General features: G+C 27.3%; 1 protein-coding gene across 3 annotated transcripts in view; it reads left to right on the top strand.

Annotated features, from left to right (window-relative positions):
* LOC145834399 (uncharacterized) overlaps positions 1–19,791 on the top strand; it is a 98,006-nt gene that overhangs the window by 16,777 nt on the left and 61,438 nt on the right. For 2 of the 3 annotated variants that reach the window (XM_082941818.1, XM_082941820.1), the window contains 13 exons: positions 2,577–2,692; positions 3,443–3,586; positions 3,839–3,907; positions 5,268–5,409; positions 5,746–6,039; positions 7,832–7,945; positions 9,276–9,390; positions 9,619–9,685; positions 10,382–10,607; positions 11,590–11,656; positions 11,852–11,995; positions 12,951–13,060; positions 13,433–14,671. In XM_082941818.1, the coding sequence (XP_082797944.1) occupies positions 2,577–2,692; positions 3,443–3,586; positions 3,839–3,907; positions 5,268–5,409; positions 5,746–6,039; positions 7,832–7,945; positions 9,276–9,390; positions 9,619–9,685; positions 10,382–10,607; positions 11,590–11,656; positions 11,852–11,995; positions 12,951–13,060; positions 13,433–13,579 (1,755 nt within the window). In that variant the 3' untranslated portion in view covers positions 13,580–14,671. Of the gene's footprint in view, positions 1–2,576; positions 2,693–3,442; positions 3,587–3,838; positions 3,908–5,267; positions 5,410–5,745; positions 6,040–7,831; positions 7,946–9,275; positions 9,391–9,618; positions 9,686–10,381; positions 10,608–11,589; positions 11,657–11,851; positions 11,996–12,950; positions 13,061–13,432; positions 14,672–19,791 lie in introns of those variants that run through there. The other variant, XM_082941819.1, reaches the window with a different exon arrangement.

Raw genomic sequence — 19,791 nt, 5'->3', positions numbered from 1 at the left:
ATGTAACAAGTAAATAAAATAATCATTTACTTAGTTGTAAACATTTGTATAAAAATCTTCTTAATTTCTTTAAAGTTATTAACCACTGAATGTTTGTATTAAAAACGTATTATGTCGTTAAAATTAGTATTATTTTAAAAATAAATATATTTTTGTTACCAAATAAACTTAATATGATAAAAAAATAGTAACAACTTAAAAGTTCTAGTTCTTATAAAAACTAAAAAAGCTAATGTATCAGCGTACATAAAGTTTTTTATTAAAATTAAGAAAAACTAACAAAACGGTAAACTTATTGAACCTATAATAACTTTGTTATTAATGGTCTGCAGTTTAATAATTTATTTATTTTTACATAATTCAGCTATTTTACAGTCCTTATTAGAACTGACTTATAGAGTGGAAATAATTTTAGCTGTCATTATAATACATAAACATATTTAAATGTTTTGGTACATGTTTTGTATTTTTTGTACAAAATTTGTATTAAACATATAAATTAATCAATGAATATAAAATTGTGTAAGTATAAGTTACAATGTAGTAACAAAACTTGAATACTATTGAAACAAATTAAACATTCAAACAAAAGGAGTTATAACAAACCGCAAAATTTATTTTTGTAAATTTTACTGGCACACCAATTTGTTGTATTTAAAAAATTTTAACTGTTAAACTATTGTTATATATTACATAAGTTGTTACACTAGAAAAAATCACCGAATTGGTTTGTGACCGCATTCTAGACAACATGTTTGTTAAATTGTTCTGTACAAGTTGTTAATAGTGGTTTCACAAATTTCTAAATTGTAAGACTGCATTTTTATACATTATAAACTATTTTTTTTTTGGTTTATAAACAATTACTTTAACAGTTTTATAACTGTTATAATTTTAACTCAAATATTATTGACTTGGTTCTAAACCACATTGTAGACAATACTTTTGTTAAACTGTTTACTGCAAATATCTTGATACGTGTTCTTATGAACTCTTTATAAGGTAATAATACAAGTTTATTATTGTTAAGCATCAAAACATGCATAAATAAAAAGTTTAGTTTGTATATATATTTAATTCTAATTATTGAATTAAACTTAAAGGTTACTAAAAAATAATACTAACAGACCTTCTAAACAATTAACATTTATTGTTTAAAATATTATGCTAATGAAATTAAAATCCTTATATTGTGAAAAATGTTTTATTTATAGTATATAAAAATTAAATAAAAAATTATCAATTTTATGTAGATTGATCTTTGGTTTAAACTGACTTGAGTTTGTTAATTTTTATAATAAGTTGATTTACAAAAACAATAACGAAGCATCTTAATTAATTATTTTATCTCCTCTTTTTATTAAAGTTTGTGTAATAGCTTTAAACAAAGAAATGAAAACACAATTTTCAATTAAGTTTATTTTGTAATTTTATGACCATAATATATTTAATTAAAGTGTGAGAACAACTTGAAATAAACATAGCTTTGAAATTATGGAAATCTTTCATGTTAAAAAATAAAATATTTAAGCAATTTTAAGCATGCGTTTAGTATTTATTCTCTAATAATTTATAAAAGTTATGAAATATATGTCTTAAGTTGTTAAACTTTTTTTATTTTGGGATGAACAAAACTCAACAATTATTGTCTGTTAGGTAAAAAACCTATTGCAAAACAAAATTTTGAAAGCGAGTAATTTATTTATTATTGTATGAGTAGGAAGATTTTTGTTCATTGGTAATTTTTAAAGATATTTATTCAACAGTTTAAATCAACAATATTTGTTAAAATGTTCTTTGTTTTCTAATTCCATTATGTTAATGACACTAATTATTTTTCTATAAAATATACCATCTTGCTACTTCGTATCGATTTTTTTTTACTTGCTAATATTTACTTAAAACAAATATTTTTCAGTTTAACTTTTTGTGTTTATTTGAAACGTATCATAAATAAGCTTTTTTAATATTCTAAAAAGTTTTTAATTTTTCTTTTTTGTAATTTTAAACTATTTAAGCATTTTATTTTAAGTACGTAAAAATTCTTAGTAATCTTAATTAATGTTACACTAAAGGAAAATAAATATTAAAATTTTTTTTGAATATTTTATTTATATACTAATTAAGACTGTTTTACTATTTATCATTTTTAAATAAAATACTTAATAACTAAATATATAAGCTTAATTTTCAGTAATTTTGCTAATGTTAATTTTTTTTTCTAGTTTTAAAATAATTAATGATGTAGATAATTTGTACTTTTAAAACATTTTACCAGTGTTTGTTTTTATTGGTTTTGAAACTAAATAGACATTAATAAAACTTAGTCAACTCTTTTATGATAAAACATTTTGTAAAACACTTGAAACAATCCATATAGCAAAATAAACAACAACAGAAACATATATAATTTTATTTGTTAGGGTTTATTATTAGTTAGTGTTATTTAATAATATGAGCACAACTTAACTTAAAACTTTTATAAATATCAAAGAGTACAACGTAAACTTCTAACATTTAAAAAAATATTTTTTATACACAATTTGTAAGTTTTTATAGTAAAAAAAAAATTACAGAAAAAACGCAAACTTGATCAAAGCAGTCCGACGAACAGTTGCAAAGATGACAAAAATAAAGATTTATTTGAAAGTGGAAGAGAAATTAAGAAAGCCAAAAGCAAGATAAGTGCCAGGTTGGTTGAAACTTTTATTTTTTTCTGTTAGCTTCCTGACCAATATTTAAATATTTAATTGATAAAAAATTAGAATAGTTAGTGGTTGAAATTAACAGGGTGGCCACTAAACCTGGAATCCTGGAAAAACCTTCGAGCTTTGAACAAAAACCACTAAAAACTTGGAAAAAGCTAGAATTTCAAACAACTTTTACATGTTATGTAGTAAAATTTCGGTTTGATACAAAAAAATTATCACATAGACAATAATGTTTTGTTATCATTAAATTTTTTTTATTACTTTAACTCAAATTTAAGGTAGCTTTACAGTATCTTTTTAATGTTGTTATACTATTCAACACAGTTTTTAATTTGAACTTAACTTTATAATAAAAATAGACTCAGAAACATGTAGTTTCAAAAACCTGGAAGAAATTTTGAAAACCTGGACATAATTTTCCAAAAACTTGTGGCCACCCTGATTTAATAATGCTTTGTTCTAATTAATTTCATTTTCAAAAAAAAAAAAAAAAATTAAAACAAAAAATTGACTATAAATTTTCAAATGATTTCCTTAACATATCAGTAAATATATACAAGTAAGAGTGTATTTCTAAATAGGGACAATTATGAGTCATATCAAGTGAAGAATCTCTGTCTTTTCTATGACGTGATGAAAAAAACTTTAAGAATATAAAATATTATACTTTTCAGTTTTTAAAGTATTTTTTTACCTCTTAACTTATATAATATTTAAATTATACATTACAGAAACGAATCATCTTCAAAAAAACGCGCCAACTTGGAAAAAACGTCAGTTGCCGTAGCAACCAGGTCACACCATAGCAACCAATTGGTTGATAGACCGAGTATTTTCAAAGACAAACTTCCCGGAAGCCCAATATTCTCGCCCAAGTAAGTTTATCTTTAATCATATAACTCTTTATATAAGTAGAGTTAAATTTTCACTAAAACTCGACTGATTTTCTAATTCTATTATATTTGAAAGAAATGAGTTTAATTTAAATAAAGAATCAAGACTTATACAAAATTTAGTTATATTTTACAACTTGTTATAACTTACAGTTTTTATTTCTAAAAAACATTTTAAAAATAATTAAGATTTTCGTTAATATCTTTAAATAAGTTATAAATTTATCTTTACAGCACTGAAGGAATACTAACAGCTCCATCATCACCTGTTCAAAATGATAATCAAAATGATTGGATTGCACAGTTAGTTTGTTTTATTATAATTTTACAAAAAATTAGATAATCAAAATGATTGGATTGCACAGTTAGTTTGTTTTATTTAGTGATATACCGGACCTGGATCCGGACTTTTTTTCAAATTAGAATCTGGCCGGAACCGGATCCGGATCTTTTTTCATATCAAGATCCGGCCGGATCCGAATATCAAACAAAAAAGGCAATATCCGGCCGGATCCGGAACGGATCTAAAATATAAATATACATTATAAAAAAACTATGTTATTATATATATATATATATAATAAAAAGTGGTCCAGTACTAAAAAAAATATAAAATCTAGAGAGATCTAGGGAAATTCATGATTTTTTCAATTTTATTTAGAGAAATTTAAGGTTTTTTGGAAAATTGCAATAGGAATATCTAGAGAAATCTAGGGATATGGGAACCCTGTAAAGTGAGTCTAAACTAGCCTGATTCAGAATGAGGTTTTTAAAAACTGAAAAAAAACTTTTATCTAATAACAAGTTGAACAGCTAGCCACAAGGTTGACAATTATTGGTAATATTTACAATTAACAATCTGAAATCAAGTTCTTGAACAAAATTAACCAGAAAATCACAAAATATTGAAAACTAGATCAGCTCAAACTCATTCAAAATCTAAAAGAAAACTAGTCTGAGTTTTTCAAAAAATCTTAAAACTAGCCTGAGTTTTTATAAAAAACTAAACTCGGCCGGATCCGGACCCGGATAGTGAGTCCGGTACATCACTAGTTTTATTATAATTTTACAAAAATTAGATAATAAAAATGATTGGATTGCACAGTAAGTTTATAATGACTATAATTTGAGTATTTAATTTATTAATGTACACTCTTTTTAGCAATTTTTGTTTATGACCTGAATTGTGAAAATGTTTTCGAAAATTTCTTTGTCAAAAAAAAAAAAGAAATTAACCTGTTTGATATTACTCGTATAAGAAAGTTCCTGAGACAAAACTTTACTGTAATAAGAAATAAACTTAATTAATCTTTTATAAAGTTTTTTTTTAGCTCATTTCTTAAATTAATTTGTATCTTCCACAGGTTAAAAAAAGTAGTTTGAATAAATTTTACAAGCTAGCAACTTTGTGATAATAAAAAAAAATAAGATAAGCAATAAAAGTTCAATTCTTATTACTACAAATTATGTATTAGATTAAACTTTTTCATTGGCTTACGATTTGGAGCAGTGGTAACAATGAATTTAAATTTTTATTATGTTTTTATAAAATTTATTTTTTTTCAAAGGTTTATGAGTTGGAATAGTAGCAACAAATTGAACATGTTGGAAAAATTAATTTCTAATTTTATTATGTTTGTATAAAATTTATTTATTCCCAAAGGTTTATGAGTTGGAATAGCAGCAACAAATTGAACATGTTGGAAAAATTAATTTCGAATTGCAACTTTAACGAAGTTCATCATGTCATGAATATTATTGAACCTCATTTCAAAAGAGACTTCATATCCCTGCTACCCAAAGAAGTGAGCATCTTATATATATTCTCTCTAACTAATTATACAAAAAAATTTGTCAAATAAAAATAAAATCAACCCCTAGATATTTTAATTAAAAAGTTTGAAGGAAATTATTTTAGAATAGTTGTTTAACTTGATTGAAATTCAACATTTTATCAACAATTTTCATAGTTAACCCTTCATACTAAAATTTGAGGTGATTGAAGTAAAATAATTAGTAAATATAATAATAATTTTATATAGTAGATAAACTTTTTATTTTCTTAGCTTTCATAATATTCTTTTGTTCAAACAATAAATAAAATAAATGATAACTTAATTTGATAAATTCCAATTTTACAGCTTTCTCTCCACATAATGAGTCTTCTCCAACCACGTGACTTGTCGGTTGCCGCGAAAACTTGCAAGTTTTGGCGGGAAATCTGCAACGACGACATCTTGTGGAAGAAGTTGTGTTTGAAGCGGGACATCCACGAACCTTGTAATGTAACAGGGGAATTCCCTCATAGCGAGGGGTTGAGGAGGACGCGGGGTCGGTTGCTAGGCAACAGGAAGTCGTGGAAGAGCGCCTTCATGCGGCAGATGAAAATCGAACATAATTGGAAGTTTGGTGGCGGGAAGTATAACATACCCAAGGTAACAAATATAACAAATGTTAATTGATTATGTATAATATTCCCAAGGTAACAAATATTATCTTATTTGATTCATACCTCTTTAATCTAATATATTTATTAAGACTAAATTAAAGTTGAATATGTTTTGGTCGCGGGAAATATCGTATACCTAAGGTAAGTATAAATATCTTAATATAAGTATCTTATCTCTCATCAATATTTGTTTAATTGTGATAAAAATCAGGCATAGTTGCTATAATGACCTCAAAGATGGAGCTAAATAGTACTTGTTATGATTGATTTACATGAGAGAATTTCTCAAATTAAAACAACATTAGGTTTAGGGTTCCTCATGAAAATATATTTGGGTGCCCGCTGTAACTTAATATTTTAAGCAGGCTACTTAATTTTGAAAATATTTGTTCAATATTTAGTTAAACTTATAATTCCTACCCGCGCACATTTCCAACCCAAATATTTTTTTATTTTCTTAGTATATTTATATTTAAGTTATTTTTTTTACTATTACTGTAACTCCTAACCCTTACCCATGATCGGTAAGCGGTTTTCGAATTGACCGCGGGTTGGAGCTGATCCCAAATTTATCAGTCGAAACGATCATATACGTTTTTGTGTTTGTCTTGTAAATCTGTTCAAATTTTAAGGATTACACATGTTTTACAAAAGCTTGATATAGAAAAACTAAGTTAATGGAATCCGTGATTTTAAATTTAGACTGCTTTTTTGAGCTGTTGTAAAAACTTTAATTCAGATGAAAAACTAGTTTTTAAATAAGTTTTTAAAATAGTCTTTTTGTACTTCGGATTAATTATTACAGCACATAAATTAAAAAAAAAAGAAGATATAAAAGTAGTTATCATCCATGAATAATTTAGTTTTCATAACTTTTGGTTCAACTTTTTATAAATTCATAATACTGAAGAGCTTCTGTATAAAAATAAAGATTTTTATTTTCAAAAACTTTCTAATGTAAGTAAGATAGCCAGTTAAGACAATAGTGAACTAATAAATTGACAAGTTTAAGATTTTTTTCAGCCTAATTTATACAAGTGTTAAAGTGAGTAAAAACAGATTAACTCTGTAATTTTATAAACAACTGATGTTTTATGGAGATTTGAACAATAAAACACCGCTAACTTTACATAAATTTATCTTTCATTATCACCTAGTGTTATGACCTTTTTATAAAAATTTTGATAAAATGTTAACTGTTGTAAATAGACTAATAAACACGTAAGTAGATACTATAATGGTATACCATACAAACTATACGGGTACATTTAAATTAATAGGTATTGAAAGTCATGACCCTTTCATACATGTATTAGTGCTAATATTATGATTATGTATGTATTTTTTCATTAGGTATTATTGGTATCAATTGAAAAGTCATGATCCTTATATATATAAAGTATTTCTAATAAGATTCAAAAATGTATTATGTATTTAGTTGACCATTTAATACAAACATTAGTGCTTATGAAACGTATATATATATATTCTAACAGGTATTAAAAGGACACAATAATGATCATGTAATAACTTCACTTCAATTTCACTTAAATATGTTTAAATTAATAGGTATTAAAAGTCATGACCCTTCCGTACATATATTAGCGCTAATAAAATGATTATGTATATATATATTCAATAGGTATTATTAGTATCAATATATATGTATATATATATATTGATACTGAGTTGAAATCAGTTGAAAGTGTTAATCAGTTGAAAGTGTTTACGTTTGAACATTAACCTTATTTTATATATATATATATATATTTTAACAGGTATTAAAAGGACACGACGATCACGTGATAACTTCGCTTCAATTTCACGGAGACACAATTGTCAGTGGATCTGATGATAATACTTTAAAAGTTTGGTCGGCTACCAGTGGGAAGGTTAATAATTAAACTGTTTTGAAAATAAAAATTTATTATAAATAATAATAAAAACTGAAAAAAAATAATTGACTTGAAAAACATTTTAACTTAACAGATGTTTATTTAATTTATTATTTATAAGTTTGCCAACTCAGGTGAGCATGTTTTCATTATGAACTTTGTAGATTCATGTTTTAAACTGTACTTTAAGTAAGTCAGTTTAAAACAAATATTTTTTTTTACTGTCAAATCTGTAGTATGAGTAAGCTAGCATTTTTAAAACTTTTCTAAACCATTAAGAATATTACTGTTTTCTAATATTGCTAATTAAGTTAAATAAGAAATTAAATGCTGATAATACTGTTGATTATTATAGTTGTTAATTTTCAGTTCATAAAACATTGATTAATTTGCAAACACAGAAAATTAATTGTCAGCATTTAATTTTTAAAATTTTTGTTCTGCAGCTATTTATTGCTACAAACGGTTTAGTACAATTTGAGTAACACCATCTATTTGCATAGAATTATTCAAAAAAAAAACTTTTGTAAAGTAATTTGGTTTTGCCTGTTTTAGAGTTAAAAAATATTTCATTTGCTAATTTATTATAAAAATCTGCTTAATTTCAAAATAATATCAAAATATCGTAATTTTAACTATTTATTTTTTTTTTCTTAAGATTTAATTGTAAGGCATTGCCACGGTTTTTTTACATTAAAAAGTTTTTTTTCAATTATTAAAAACAAATTTCATTACACCTACAATTATTTATAGTTCTTAATACGTAAACAATTCCCAACTAAATATAAATGTTTCAGAAAGTTTCACAGTGATCAGGTCCCTATTTCTATTCATTTCCCCCCCCCCCCCCCCCCCCTCAAACAAATGTTGACTTTTCACATAAACTTCTTTGTTAAATACTAGATACAAGTTTTAAATATATCACAAAACATTTCAGTGTTTGAGGACTTTAGTTGGCCACTAAGCCTGGAATCCTAGAAAACTTGGAATTTTGATCAATTTTCACATGTTAAGTAGTAAGACTTGGATTTTACACATATAATCTATCAAAACATAACTTTATTTAACATCTAAAATTCATTTATTGGAAAAACATTTAAAGTAGCTTCACAGTATTTTTTCAATGGTGTCATACTATTTAACACGGTTTTTTATTTTGAGCTTATTATTGAACTAAAAATAGACCCTAAAACATGTACTTTCAAAAACTTGGAAATAATTTAGAAAACCTGGAAGAAACTTCTAAAAAGACCACCCTCTGTATTGGGTAGTCAAATGAGTGGAAACAAAATAATTAGTAATTATAATTATTTAAATATTATTTCAGTGTTTGAGAACTTTAGTTGGTCACAAAGGAGGTGTATGGGCCTCTCAGATGCGGGGAAACACCATAATTAGTGGGTCTACGGACAGAACACTGAAAGTTTGGAACGCAGACACGGGTTAGTATTTTGTTTTTTCTAATACCGGACAGTTGATGTAAACAATATTTTATAACGTTTTTGCAATAATAAATTAGACAAATAAAATTAGACAATAAACAAAACTAGCTTGTAATAGTAACTTGTTTTCAATTTTTATTTTTTCTCATCTGAATGTGTTCACACTTTAATTTTCTAATAACAGGTGAATGTGTTCACACTTTAATTTAAGTATTTATATTCAAACAGGTGAATGTGTTCACACTTTATTCGGCCATTCTTCAACAGTGAGATGTCTTGCTCTACACGGAAACACGTTAGTATTATTTAAATAATAGAATACAATTTTTAAGAAAACTGTAAGTAAGCTGATAATGTTTTAATAATAAAATACGGTTTTAATTTAAGTTTTTTTAACTAAGTATTAATATTGTTCCTTGTCTTTTAAAAACACATAAAAAAAATTACATAGCATATTCAAAATTTATAATTTTATCAATCACTTAAAGTTTTTTACTATCTCACACATTAAAAATGTCTTAAAAATAAAACTTTGTTTTATAAGCTTTCTAAAAAGTTATTCTTACCAAAGCACAATGTAATATTTTTTACGTTGCTCCTTCGACATTAAAAACTTATAACTTGTACACAAGTCACCCCTTTGTTAAAATACATAAAACAAACAAACATAATAACTCAGATCAGGGTTTCCCAAAAAAGGTCCATTTCATAATTTTAGGGGGCTATAAGCTGCAAAGGGGGACCATGAGTAGTAAAATGGCCAGTAAGTCACAATTTGAATTTTACACTAAATAATATGGAATTGATGATGACGAAAAAAAAAATCTTAGGCGTAATTGATTGTAGTTTTTTTAAAAGGGGCCTATGAAAAATTTTGGCAAACCCTGGATTAGATTAGCTACGTTTTACTAATTACAAACCCATTATAAATTTAATCCAAACAAACAGTTTAAAAGCGTGTTAATTTTAATGTCGTAGTTATTATCAACAGAGTTGTATCGGGATCACGTGACGCAACGTTGCGAATGTGGGACGTCACCATGGGAACGTGCACCCACCAGCTGGTCGGCCACCTAGCGGCCGTCAGGTGCGTCTGTTACGATGGTAACCGCGTGGTCAGTGGAGCGTACGATTTCATCGTCAAGGTTTGGGACCCGAACACTGAAACTTGCACCCATTCGCTTCATGGGCACACTAACAGGGTTTACTCATTGCAGGTTTGCTATTTTTTATAATTTTTTTAAAATTATTAACAACCACTGATTGGACATAATTCTTTGTAAGATTTCATTTATTATATATATATATATTAATACTTATTTATTTAGTATTTATTGAAATTATTTACAATGGTTAAGTTCCTTTCAAATTTCTCTTTATTGATTCTATTAACTGCAAAGTATAGATTAAATTTTTCGTTTTAGTTTTTAATATTCATCAAAGTGTACATTATTTTTGTTTTTACTTGGATCTAAATTAAAATTTTTAACCTTTTGATAAATGATAGACCACACTCAATAAAAAAAAGTCCTTGCCACTGTAACTTTAAAAATTTAAACAAACAGAAAAATCTTGGAAAGTTATTAAAACTGTAAAAAAATAATTATATGATAAGCAATGTTGGTTACTCAAAACAAAGTTAATAGAATATTTGTAAAGCTTGTTATAAAAATCCGTCGCGGTTTGTGCTAAGTCCCTAGGCGGTAGTTTGTCTGAAAGAACAGTAATTGGTAATAAAAAATTAATATATATCATTGTATTGTCTGAAGTTTTGTTTCCCAGGGTTTAGTGTTTGCAAATCTTTTATCATGTTTTTGTTTCCAAAAATTGTATATGTTTTTATACGGGTTAAACAAGTTGTGTTTTAAACCAATAGTAATTAATTTAACATTTTTTTGAAACCATTAGTCTTCTGTAATCAGAAATATAAACATGTGACACATCTAACCACACAAACAATAATTACAAATCTGTAGTTAGATTATAAAGTATTTTGAAATTTGTTTTTGAAATATGTTGTTGTCTTTCTATATTTGCATAATTACTTATGTCATTTTCATATTGACATTATTCTCCTTATTTATAAGTTGAGAACTTTTAATGTAATATTAACATTTTAAAGTACATAATTAGTTATGTTGTAAACAGCTTTAGTTGTAAACTTTACATAACATTTTGTTAAACTATTTATATCCACAGTTCGACGGAAGATACATAGTAAGCGGATCTTTGGATACTTCAATAAGAGTTTGGGATGCTTCTACAGGTAAAATATAAACTAATAAATAAACTAACAGGTAAATATTTACTTATCAATCGGAGTTTAGGAAGCTTCCACTTCTGTTTAATTATTTTTTGATTAATTTAATTAATATTTGTCTTCAGATAGATATTTAACTACATTATTTTTTATTTAAAGTACATTAATATTTTATTTTTAAACACTACATTGGATCAACAGGCAGATGTTTGCACCAATTGTTAGGCCACCAGTCACTAACAAGTGGTATGCAATTAAAAGATAACATACTTGTATCTGGAAATGCTGATTCTACTGTTAAAATATGGAATATACTGACTGGCAAATGTTTGACTACATTAGAAGGTTGTTTGTTTGATTATTATAAGTTTTTATTAGAAAATATAGAATGGTTATGTTTATATTTAGTCAATCAATATTACTTATATTAACATTTCAACTAATGTTTCTTACAATCCACTTTTATAACAACAAAATATTTTGGATTTATAAAAACAATATCAGGCCAATTAAGGTTAGTTTAAAGTTTTTAAAAAATTCAGGCTGAAATATTTTGCCTTCAAAGAGTTGCGACCCTGAACAGCAATAAATGTAATAAATAGACAAATCTTGTTACACAGGGATATAGTAAACTTGAATCAGCAGTGAAACTCTTAGTTAAGTTTAACTGGCTGATGATCAAAGCTTTATGAAAAATTAAAGCTTTGTGAAACATATGTTCCAGAATTTTTAAAATCGCCATTTGAATAAATTATTTAAAAGCCCTTCAAGTGGGCTCAGTTGAAAGTGTTTACGTTTAAACATTAACCTTATTTTATATATATATATATATATAGAATTAAGTTATTTAACTTAATAAATCAAATTTTTCACACTGAGCCCACCTTGAGGGCTTTATTAATAAAAAGGTTTATTTAAAGATGCAAAACTCAAAGGACTCGAGTTTCGTGACTATTCACTCATCAGCTTTAAAACAAGTTTAAAATAAAGCACAATTATCTGTCCTAATATATAGTTACTCACTGAAGTTATATGAATTTTTGCTAGTTTATTGTCTGTTTGTAGATTAATTTTTGCACAAGCCGTTTTGCATGAATATTAATAGTTTCAAAATTACGTCATAATCTATTTATGCAAAAATTTTTTTACTTTCATTAGTGATTTTGTTTTGTGCTTTATTTTAAACTTGTTTTAAAGCTGATGAGTGAATAGTCACGAAACTCGAGTCCTTTGAGTTTTGCATCTTTAAATAAACCTTTATATATATATATATATATATATAAATTAAGTATTCTAACAGGAGACAGCAAACACGAATCGGCAGTGACGTCACTACAACTTCACGGAAAATTCGTTGTTACGTCATCTGATGACGGAACTGTTAAATTGTGGGACGCTAAAACCGGACAAGTAATTATATTTGTTATTTTATTGTAAATATCCAACGATAATATTTTGTAACAGGGTTACCAAAAAACCTGGTGTTTGAGAAAAATTAAAATAAATCTAGAACTTTAAAGAGTATTCACATGTATATTTAGATAATATACAGAAAAAATATCATCATATGGAAACACAAGTTATAATAAATTTTACTTTTATTAAAAAACAAACTTAATTTAATTTTACAGTACCTTTTAATGTTGAAATACTACTTAACACGGTTTTTAAACTAAACTTCGACCCTAAAACGTGTACTTTCGAACACCTGTGAAAAAAATTCTCAAAAAAAAATGCTGGCAATCCTAATTATGTTAATAATAATTGAATATTTTTTTTCAGGTGATAAGAAACGTAGTCGAGTTGGAATCCCGAGGCAGCGGAGGAGTTGTTTGGAGGATTTCCGCTTCCTCCTCCAAGCTGGTATGCGCGGTGGGCAGCAGGTACCAAACTGAAGACACCAAAATACTGGTGTACGATTTCGAGTGACGTCATAATAGCTTTTCGCCAGACTGAAGACACCAAAATACTGGTGTACGATTTCGAGTGACGTCATAATAGCTTTTCACCAGTCTGAAGACACCAAAATACTGGTGTACGATTTCGAGTGACGTCATAATAGCTTTTCGCCAGACTGAAGACACCAAAATACTGGTGTACGATTTCGAATGACGTCATAATAAATGATGTCATAGTTGTGTAATTTTGACGTCGCTATGTAAAACAGCTACTAGGATTTTATAGTATGTGACTAAAACACAAGTTTTTCTTGCTTCGCAGAAATATTCTGATTGTGACGTGAGTTTATTCATGACGTCATAATCACAAAAAACACCCATGATTGACTTCGTAATTAAAAGTAAAGAAAAATTCATGGGAAATGATGAATGAGGGCGTAGAAGTTGTAATTCGCTTGATTCGTATTTTACTGAAATGTTTATGAAAACATATTCTTGAAAAAAAGTAAAAAAACTTAAAAAAAATATATAAATTTTCAGCCTGTGTTAGCGCACGTTAACATAAAAAAAAGTAAAATGCAAGTAAAAAAAAGAAGCAACACATTTTTATTATTTTTACCACGAAATTATTGACTAATTTCAGCATGATTTTAAATTTACTTGATTTTCACTTTTAATTTTTTTATTTGGGTGCTTTTTAAACGCCTTTAGTTAACCTCTTTTATTGAACTTGTTTTGTCTTTTTTTTCATTGACTGAAAATTTTTAGTAAACTACAAAATACGAAAACAAATACTTATTAATGCGAGTTTTACGTATGAATTTATTGTAATTTTGGACTGAATTTTTTTTTTTTGCCAAAATAAACTTAATACGAATATAAGTTTTTGTTAAACAGAATAACAAAATATCTATTTTCAGCATAAAATTTCAATTAGGTCCAATTTTGATAAAAAGTCCTTTGGAAGCAAATTGTTTTAAATCATATCTTATTGAATATTTTAGACAGTTCACAATTTTTTTATTTTTTTTGTATCGTGTTATTATTTGCTGGTGTTTTTTTTTGCATGTTTTTATTTTTATTGTTTTTTTTTTGTATTCGAATAATCAATAAACCTCTTACAGCTGTATATTATATTTGTTTTTATTATAACGTTAACAGTACAATTTAATGTAAACTATGAGTTTTACATTTTTTTTAACCTGTAAGTTATATAAATTATTTTTTAATATTCAGGGTTCGTGCGCGTCAGGCTAAGTCAGGCTAAATCAGTTTTTTTGAAAAAAGTTGAAAAACGTCAGGCTAAATCAGTTTTTTTATGTAAAAGTTTAACAATCTCAGTTTTTCTGAGTTCAAATGCTTGAAAATTTTTAATTATAAAAAAATCGAGAAATCTTTTAAAAGATAAAATCGAGATGTGAATTTAGTTATTAAAAACAAAATCAGTCAGTATTTGTAAAAATAAACGCTTGAAAAAATTTGTTGGATCTCTATAAAGTTTTTAAGAATCTTCATTATTTGGTTTTGAGTAAGTTATATACGTCATAATTTTGAAAATTCATTAAAAAAATACATTTTAAATATTACAGTTTAGTTCAACAACTTAGCTGTTTGTTTGAATTTTATTACTCGTGTAAGCGTTTCATTTTAAATTTTAATAAAACACAAAAATGCACGTCGTTTTATTATAAATCTTCTGGTTGTAATGTTTTAACTTAGTGCTTAATTAAATTGAACAATTGTGTTTAGTTATATACAATATAACTTTTTACACTAGTAGTAGATCACTTATTTAAAAAGTTATCACTTAATTTGTTATGTTAAGGGCAAAGGGGGGTCAATCACCTTTTTCACAATTTAGCGTTATTTTATTGAGTTGTAACTAAGCTATGAGGTTCTTTTTGCAGATTTTTAAAGTTCAAAAAGGTTTATAAAGTTTTGATCTAAAGCTGGTTAAAGTAGGAGACTACAACAGTACTAATCAGATTCCCAATACCTCAAATGACTTCTAAAGGGTATTTTCCTTACTTTGAAAAAATTTCAGGTTAAATTGGTCTCAGTCAGGCTAAATGAAAAAAAAATTCGCACACGAACCCTGAATATTTATTACTTTTATATTTTTATTTTTACTTAGTTCTTTTTACCAGTAAGTAATACAAGTAAATAGTTAGAGAATATTTATTAACTCATTTTCAGAATTTATAATAAAATATATAGTTAATATCTCTAGCATAAAATAACTAAACTTTATTTGTAACTAGTGATTAAGTCATTTTCAATAACTTTTTGAGAATACATATCGATAATAACTAGTTTTATTAATTCCTGTTTTACTTTTGAAATAAAAATACTTAAAACGTTACCGCATTTTTAAACAAACTAAATTTTAAGTAATTTTTTTTTGTTTTCCAAAGAATTTATAGCTAGTTCCATCTACTAGTGTCAACATGAAAAGAGGAAAAGTTATTATATCATACCGAACCTATCTATTCTTAATCAACTGCAACTTTTAATTCAAGCTGTAAAATACAAAAATTTAATGTTATTTATTACCTCTGAATACCAGTTTTATACAAAAATGCAAATATAAAACATGCTAACATTTAATCAACAGACTAGTGAAACGTATAACTTTTATAAATAAATAAAAAATTTGCCAATGAAGAAACCAACTGCACAAATTAGAAACCACAAGTATAAGCTTTCTTTAAAATCATGTTTAAAATAATATCCCCATTAAACTTTTAGGTATTGTTCTTTCAGTAATGTAACTCTTAGATCAGGGTTTCCGAGAGAATTTAGGGGACTATAAGCTCAAAGGGGGCAATATTTTGAAACTTACACTAGTTATACTGAGGTTGGTGGTAAACAGTGAAAGTAGGTCTTGGCGTGTTTAAGAGTAGTTTTTTAACTTATACTAGATATTTTGGTAAAACTTCAGAAAGTCAGAGGTTCGTGAGATGTGAAAGGGGAGCCACAAGACCATAATTTGAAGCTTACTTTATATATTCTAGAGTTGATGATAAACATCCAACAAAGATCTTAGGTGTATTTAACATAAGTATTTTGAAATAATATGTTGAAGGGGGCCAGAGCTTTTTTGATTTCTTTAAGGGAGCCTTACCCAAAAAAAGTTTGGAACATCCTATATTAGAGCTATTAACTACCTAAACTACCTAAAAGCTATTAGGTATTTCATTTTACATCAGGGGTGTGTTCTTTTTTGAAAAACAACTTTTACGACTCCTGAAAAAAAAGGAAATTACTTACTAAAAACGTTTATTAAGCAGATACTTAACATGTTAGAATATTTTGCTAAATATTTAAACAAAAACTATTAAGAAATTAAAGTAAGTTAAAAATTTATTATTTGCTGGTGTTACACTTGCTAAAAGCAGAAACTGAGTTAAAATTAGAATTTATCTGTGATGTCAAAATGAATTTAGAGCTTGTGAGAGCTTTTTGTACTAATACTATTTACAAAGTTACATAACGTTTACAAATTCTACTATATTTGTATAAACAATGATTTTTCACTGTTTTCGATTTCGAAAGAAAAATTTACTTCAAAAATGTACAATGCTATTTATTAAACTTTGCTAAAATTAATTTATTGTAAAAAATACATTAGAGTTAAGCATAATTTTGCAAATTTTATAATTACAGTAATTAAAAATAAACTTGTAAAAAAACAGATTCTTAAACGTCTTTTACATTTATGATTTTATAATGTTATTTTATATTCTTCTTTAATTAATTAAGTTTTTAGCATTATGCTAAAAAATAAACATTTTTAGTTAGTTTTTGAAGGCCATAGAGTTTCTAACATTTTTTTCAAATACAATAAAAGCCCTTGTTTAAAAGCTTTAATTCTATACTATACGGTGCATTTTACAGAATAATAACAATAATTAACTTTTGATATGTAGTCATTTGTGGAAAATGTTTCCATATCATACTTAGTTGAAGTTTAAAAAGTTGTATGGTGCTATTCAAACTGCAAAAAAAAAGTGTTATTTTAGGGATTTAAATAACATAAGAAACATTTAAGGGCCACAATGTTAAGCCTTTGCTAATTTCAGTAGTAATTTTATTTTACACGGTAAAATAATCGAACCACCAAGCAAAACAATCAAAGAATAACATTAAATTTTGGATATTTAATGCAGTGATAATTAAGATGCAAATCGAATTGCCAGGAAGTAATTATCTTCTCCCATTCTGATTCCTCTGGATCGAAAACAACATATTCATATTTGTCAACAAACGCTATTATCTTACCGCCCTTCGTCAAACATTGAAAGTTAATAAAGTCTCCCCGAACGGGCGGAGCTTGAAGAAAAGCAAACTTCCTGCTGTAAAGATCAAAAACCTCGAAACTTTCCACTCCACTGATCACGTACATTTTGCTCCCGATGCTCACCGAGGCGTGACCGCTTTTTCCCTCCATCATGTCGGGCATGTCACGTGACCATTCATCCGCGCAGTGATCGTACGCTTCAACGGATGTCGGATGATCGAATCCTCCTGACGTCACAATTCTCCCGTTGAATACGGATGACGCGGACCCCTTGCTGCAACGTTTGGTATTTTCAAGCTCCCTTAAACTTTCAGTGCTGGGATCAAAAACAAAAAAGTTGGTTTCTGATCGCGCCAAAATGTAAATCTTTCCCTCCAAGCTGCATGTTGAAAAATTTTCGCAGTTTATCGAACAATCGGGAAAGTTCACTTCGACCCACGATCCAGTCAAAACTGAATAAGACCGCACATACACATTGTCAAAAAAACGCTCGTAACTGAAGAAGTATATGATCCCATTCAGGAACTCAACTGAGACCGCGCGGATATTTTCATCCATCTTCGCGATCTCAGTGATGAACGAGCGGTCCTCATTTCCCAACTTGAACACGTGATATGCGTCACGAGAGGAAGCAACAGACATACTGCTGCAAATCGCTACCTCGAAATTATCTTGAGCGCAATATCTCACTCGACAGTCCACAGAGCTCGGGTCAAGACTCAGAATAGTTTTATCTCTGATAGCTTTGAGTATAAAACCCTTACTCTCAGCACATTTTGAAAATGTTTTAGCATCTAACAGTGTGTTTAGGGCAGCAGTTGAGAGCAGAGGTAGACGAATTATTTTCACCAAATCTATTTTAAGCTTGCTTCTTGATTTTGGATCGTGTTCAATCCAACTGTTCACAGCTTTTGCTACCTCAAGCTCCGAACTCCGAGCTCAATATTCAAACCTGAACTGGACAAGATCCTCACAAAGACATCAAAGCTCAAACCGTTCAGCATTTTTTTCTCGGCCAAATATCAGAACCACCTTGTTATGAAGTCGAAAGTGCACTTTTGAATTTGTTTGTTTTGGGCAATGTTGGAAAACTGATGGTAGAAACAAACGTTATCAATGTTTAGTTCGATCTTGAATGAGTCGAGCAATTGTAGCTTTGCATTGGCGAAATTAAGTAGTTTTGCGACTTTGTAAATTTTGAAGAAATTTTCGTTGGATAACTTCGCATTACCTACAAAAGTTTATTTAATTCAAATATTATTCGTTTATTAAAAAAAAAACCAGAAATTATTGAAACTAGATAGAGATGCTAATTGTAAAAATTATACTTTTTATTCTACAAAAAAACATCACAGAACTTAACAGAAAGTAAAAAACTCTTTACCTGTACGAAAAAAGTCAGAGAAACTTTTCAATGCACTTTCATCAAAACACAAAACTGCATTTCTTTTGAAACTTTTCAGAACATTTTCGTCTTCGGAATTTTTGTTTTCATCGAAGTTCCTGAGAAACTCTTCACAAAGTTCACGGTTCTCAGAATTCGTGGGTCTTATTTCTCCAACACCAGGTGCGCTAGAGCATCCAATGTTGCCAGTTGTGTTTTTAAAAGTTGACATTTATATATATTTATTTTAGCTTGCTGTCGATATTAAGTTAGTTTTAAGTAATTTGTAAAACTTTTATATTGTAGGTTTAAATATAAAAACAAATATTCAAGGTAAAAAATTATATTGATAAGCTAGACGACCACTGGTCTAAACAATAAAAAAAAATTAGTCTAATTACTTATAGCCTAAACTGTCAAGCTAATCGAAATCTGTGCACACTGAACAGCAAATAAAATCATGTGCACCCAAAGATCTAATTTAACAGAGCCTCTAGTGGCAGGAATACGAAAACACTTTTAATTGTTTTTGAAATACATTCTTACGCTTAGAAACAAT

Source organism: Thalia democratica, chromosome 4, assembly GCF_965202585.1.
Source record: "Thalia democratica chromosome 4, ktThaDemo2.hap1.1, whole genome shotgun sequence".
Lineage (NCBI taxonomy): Eukaryota > Metazoa > Chordata > Thaliacea > Salpida > Salpidae > Thalia > Thalia democratica.
Note: the sequence above shows the minus strand (reverse complement) of the source record. Positions and strands in the feature narration are given on the sequence as shown.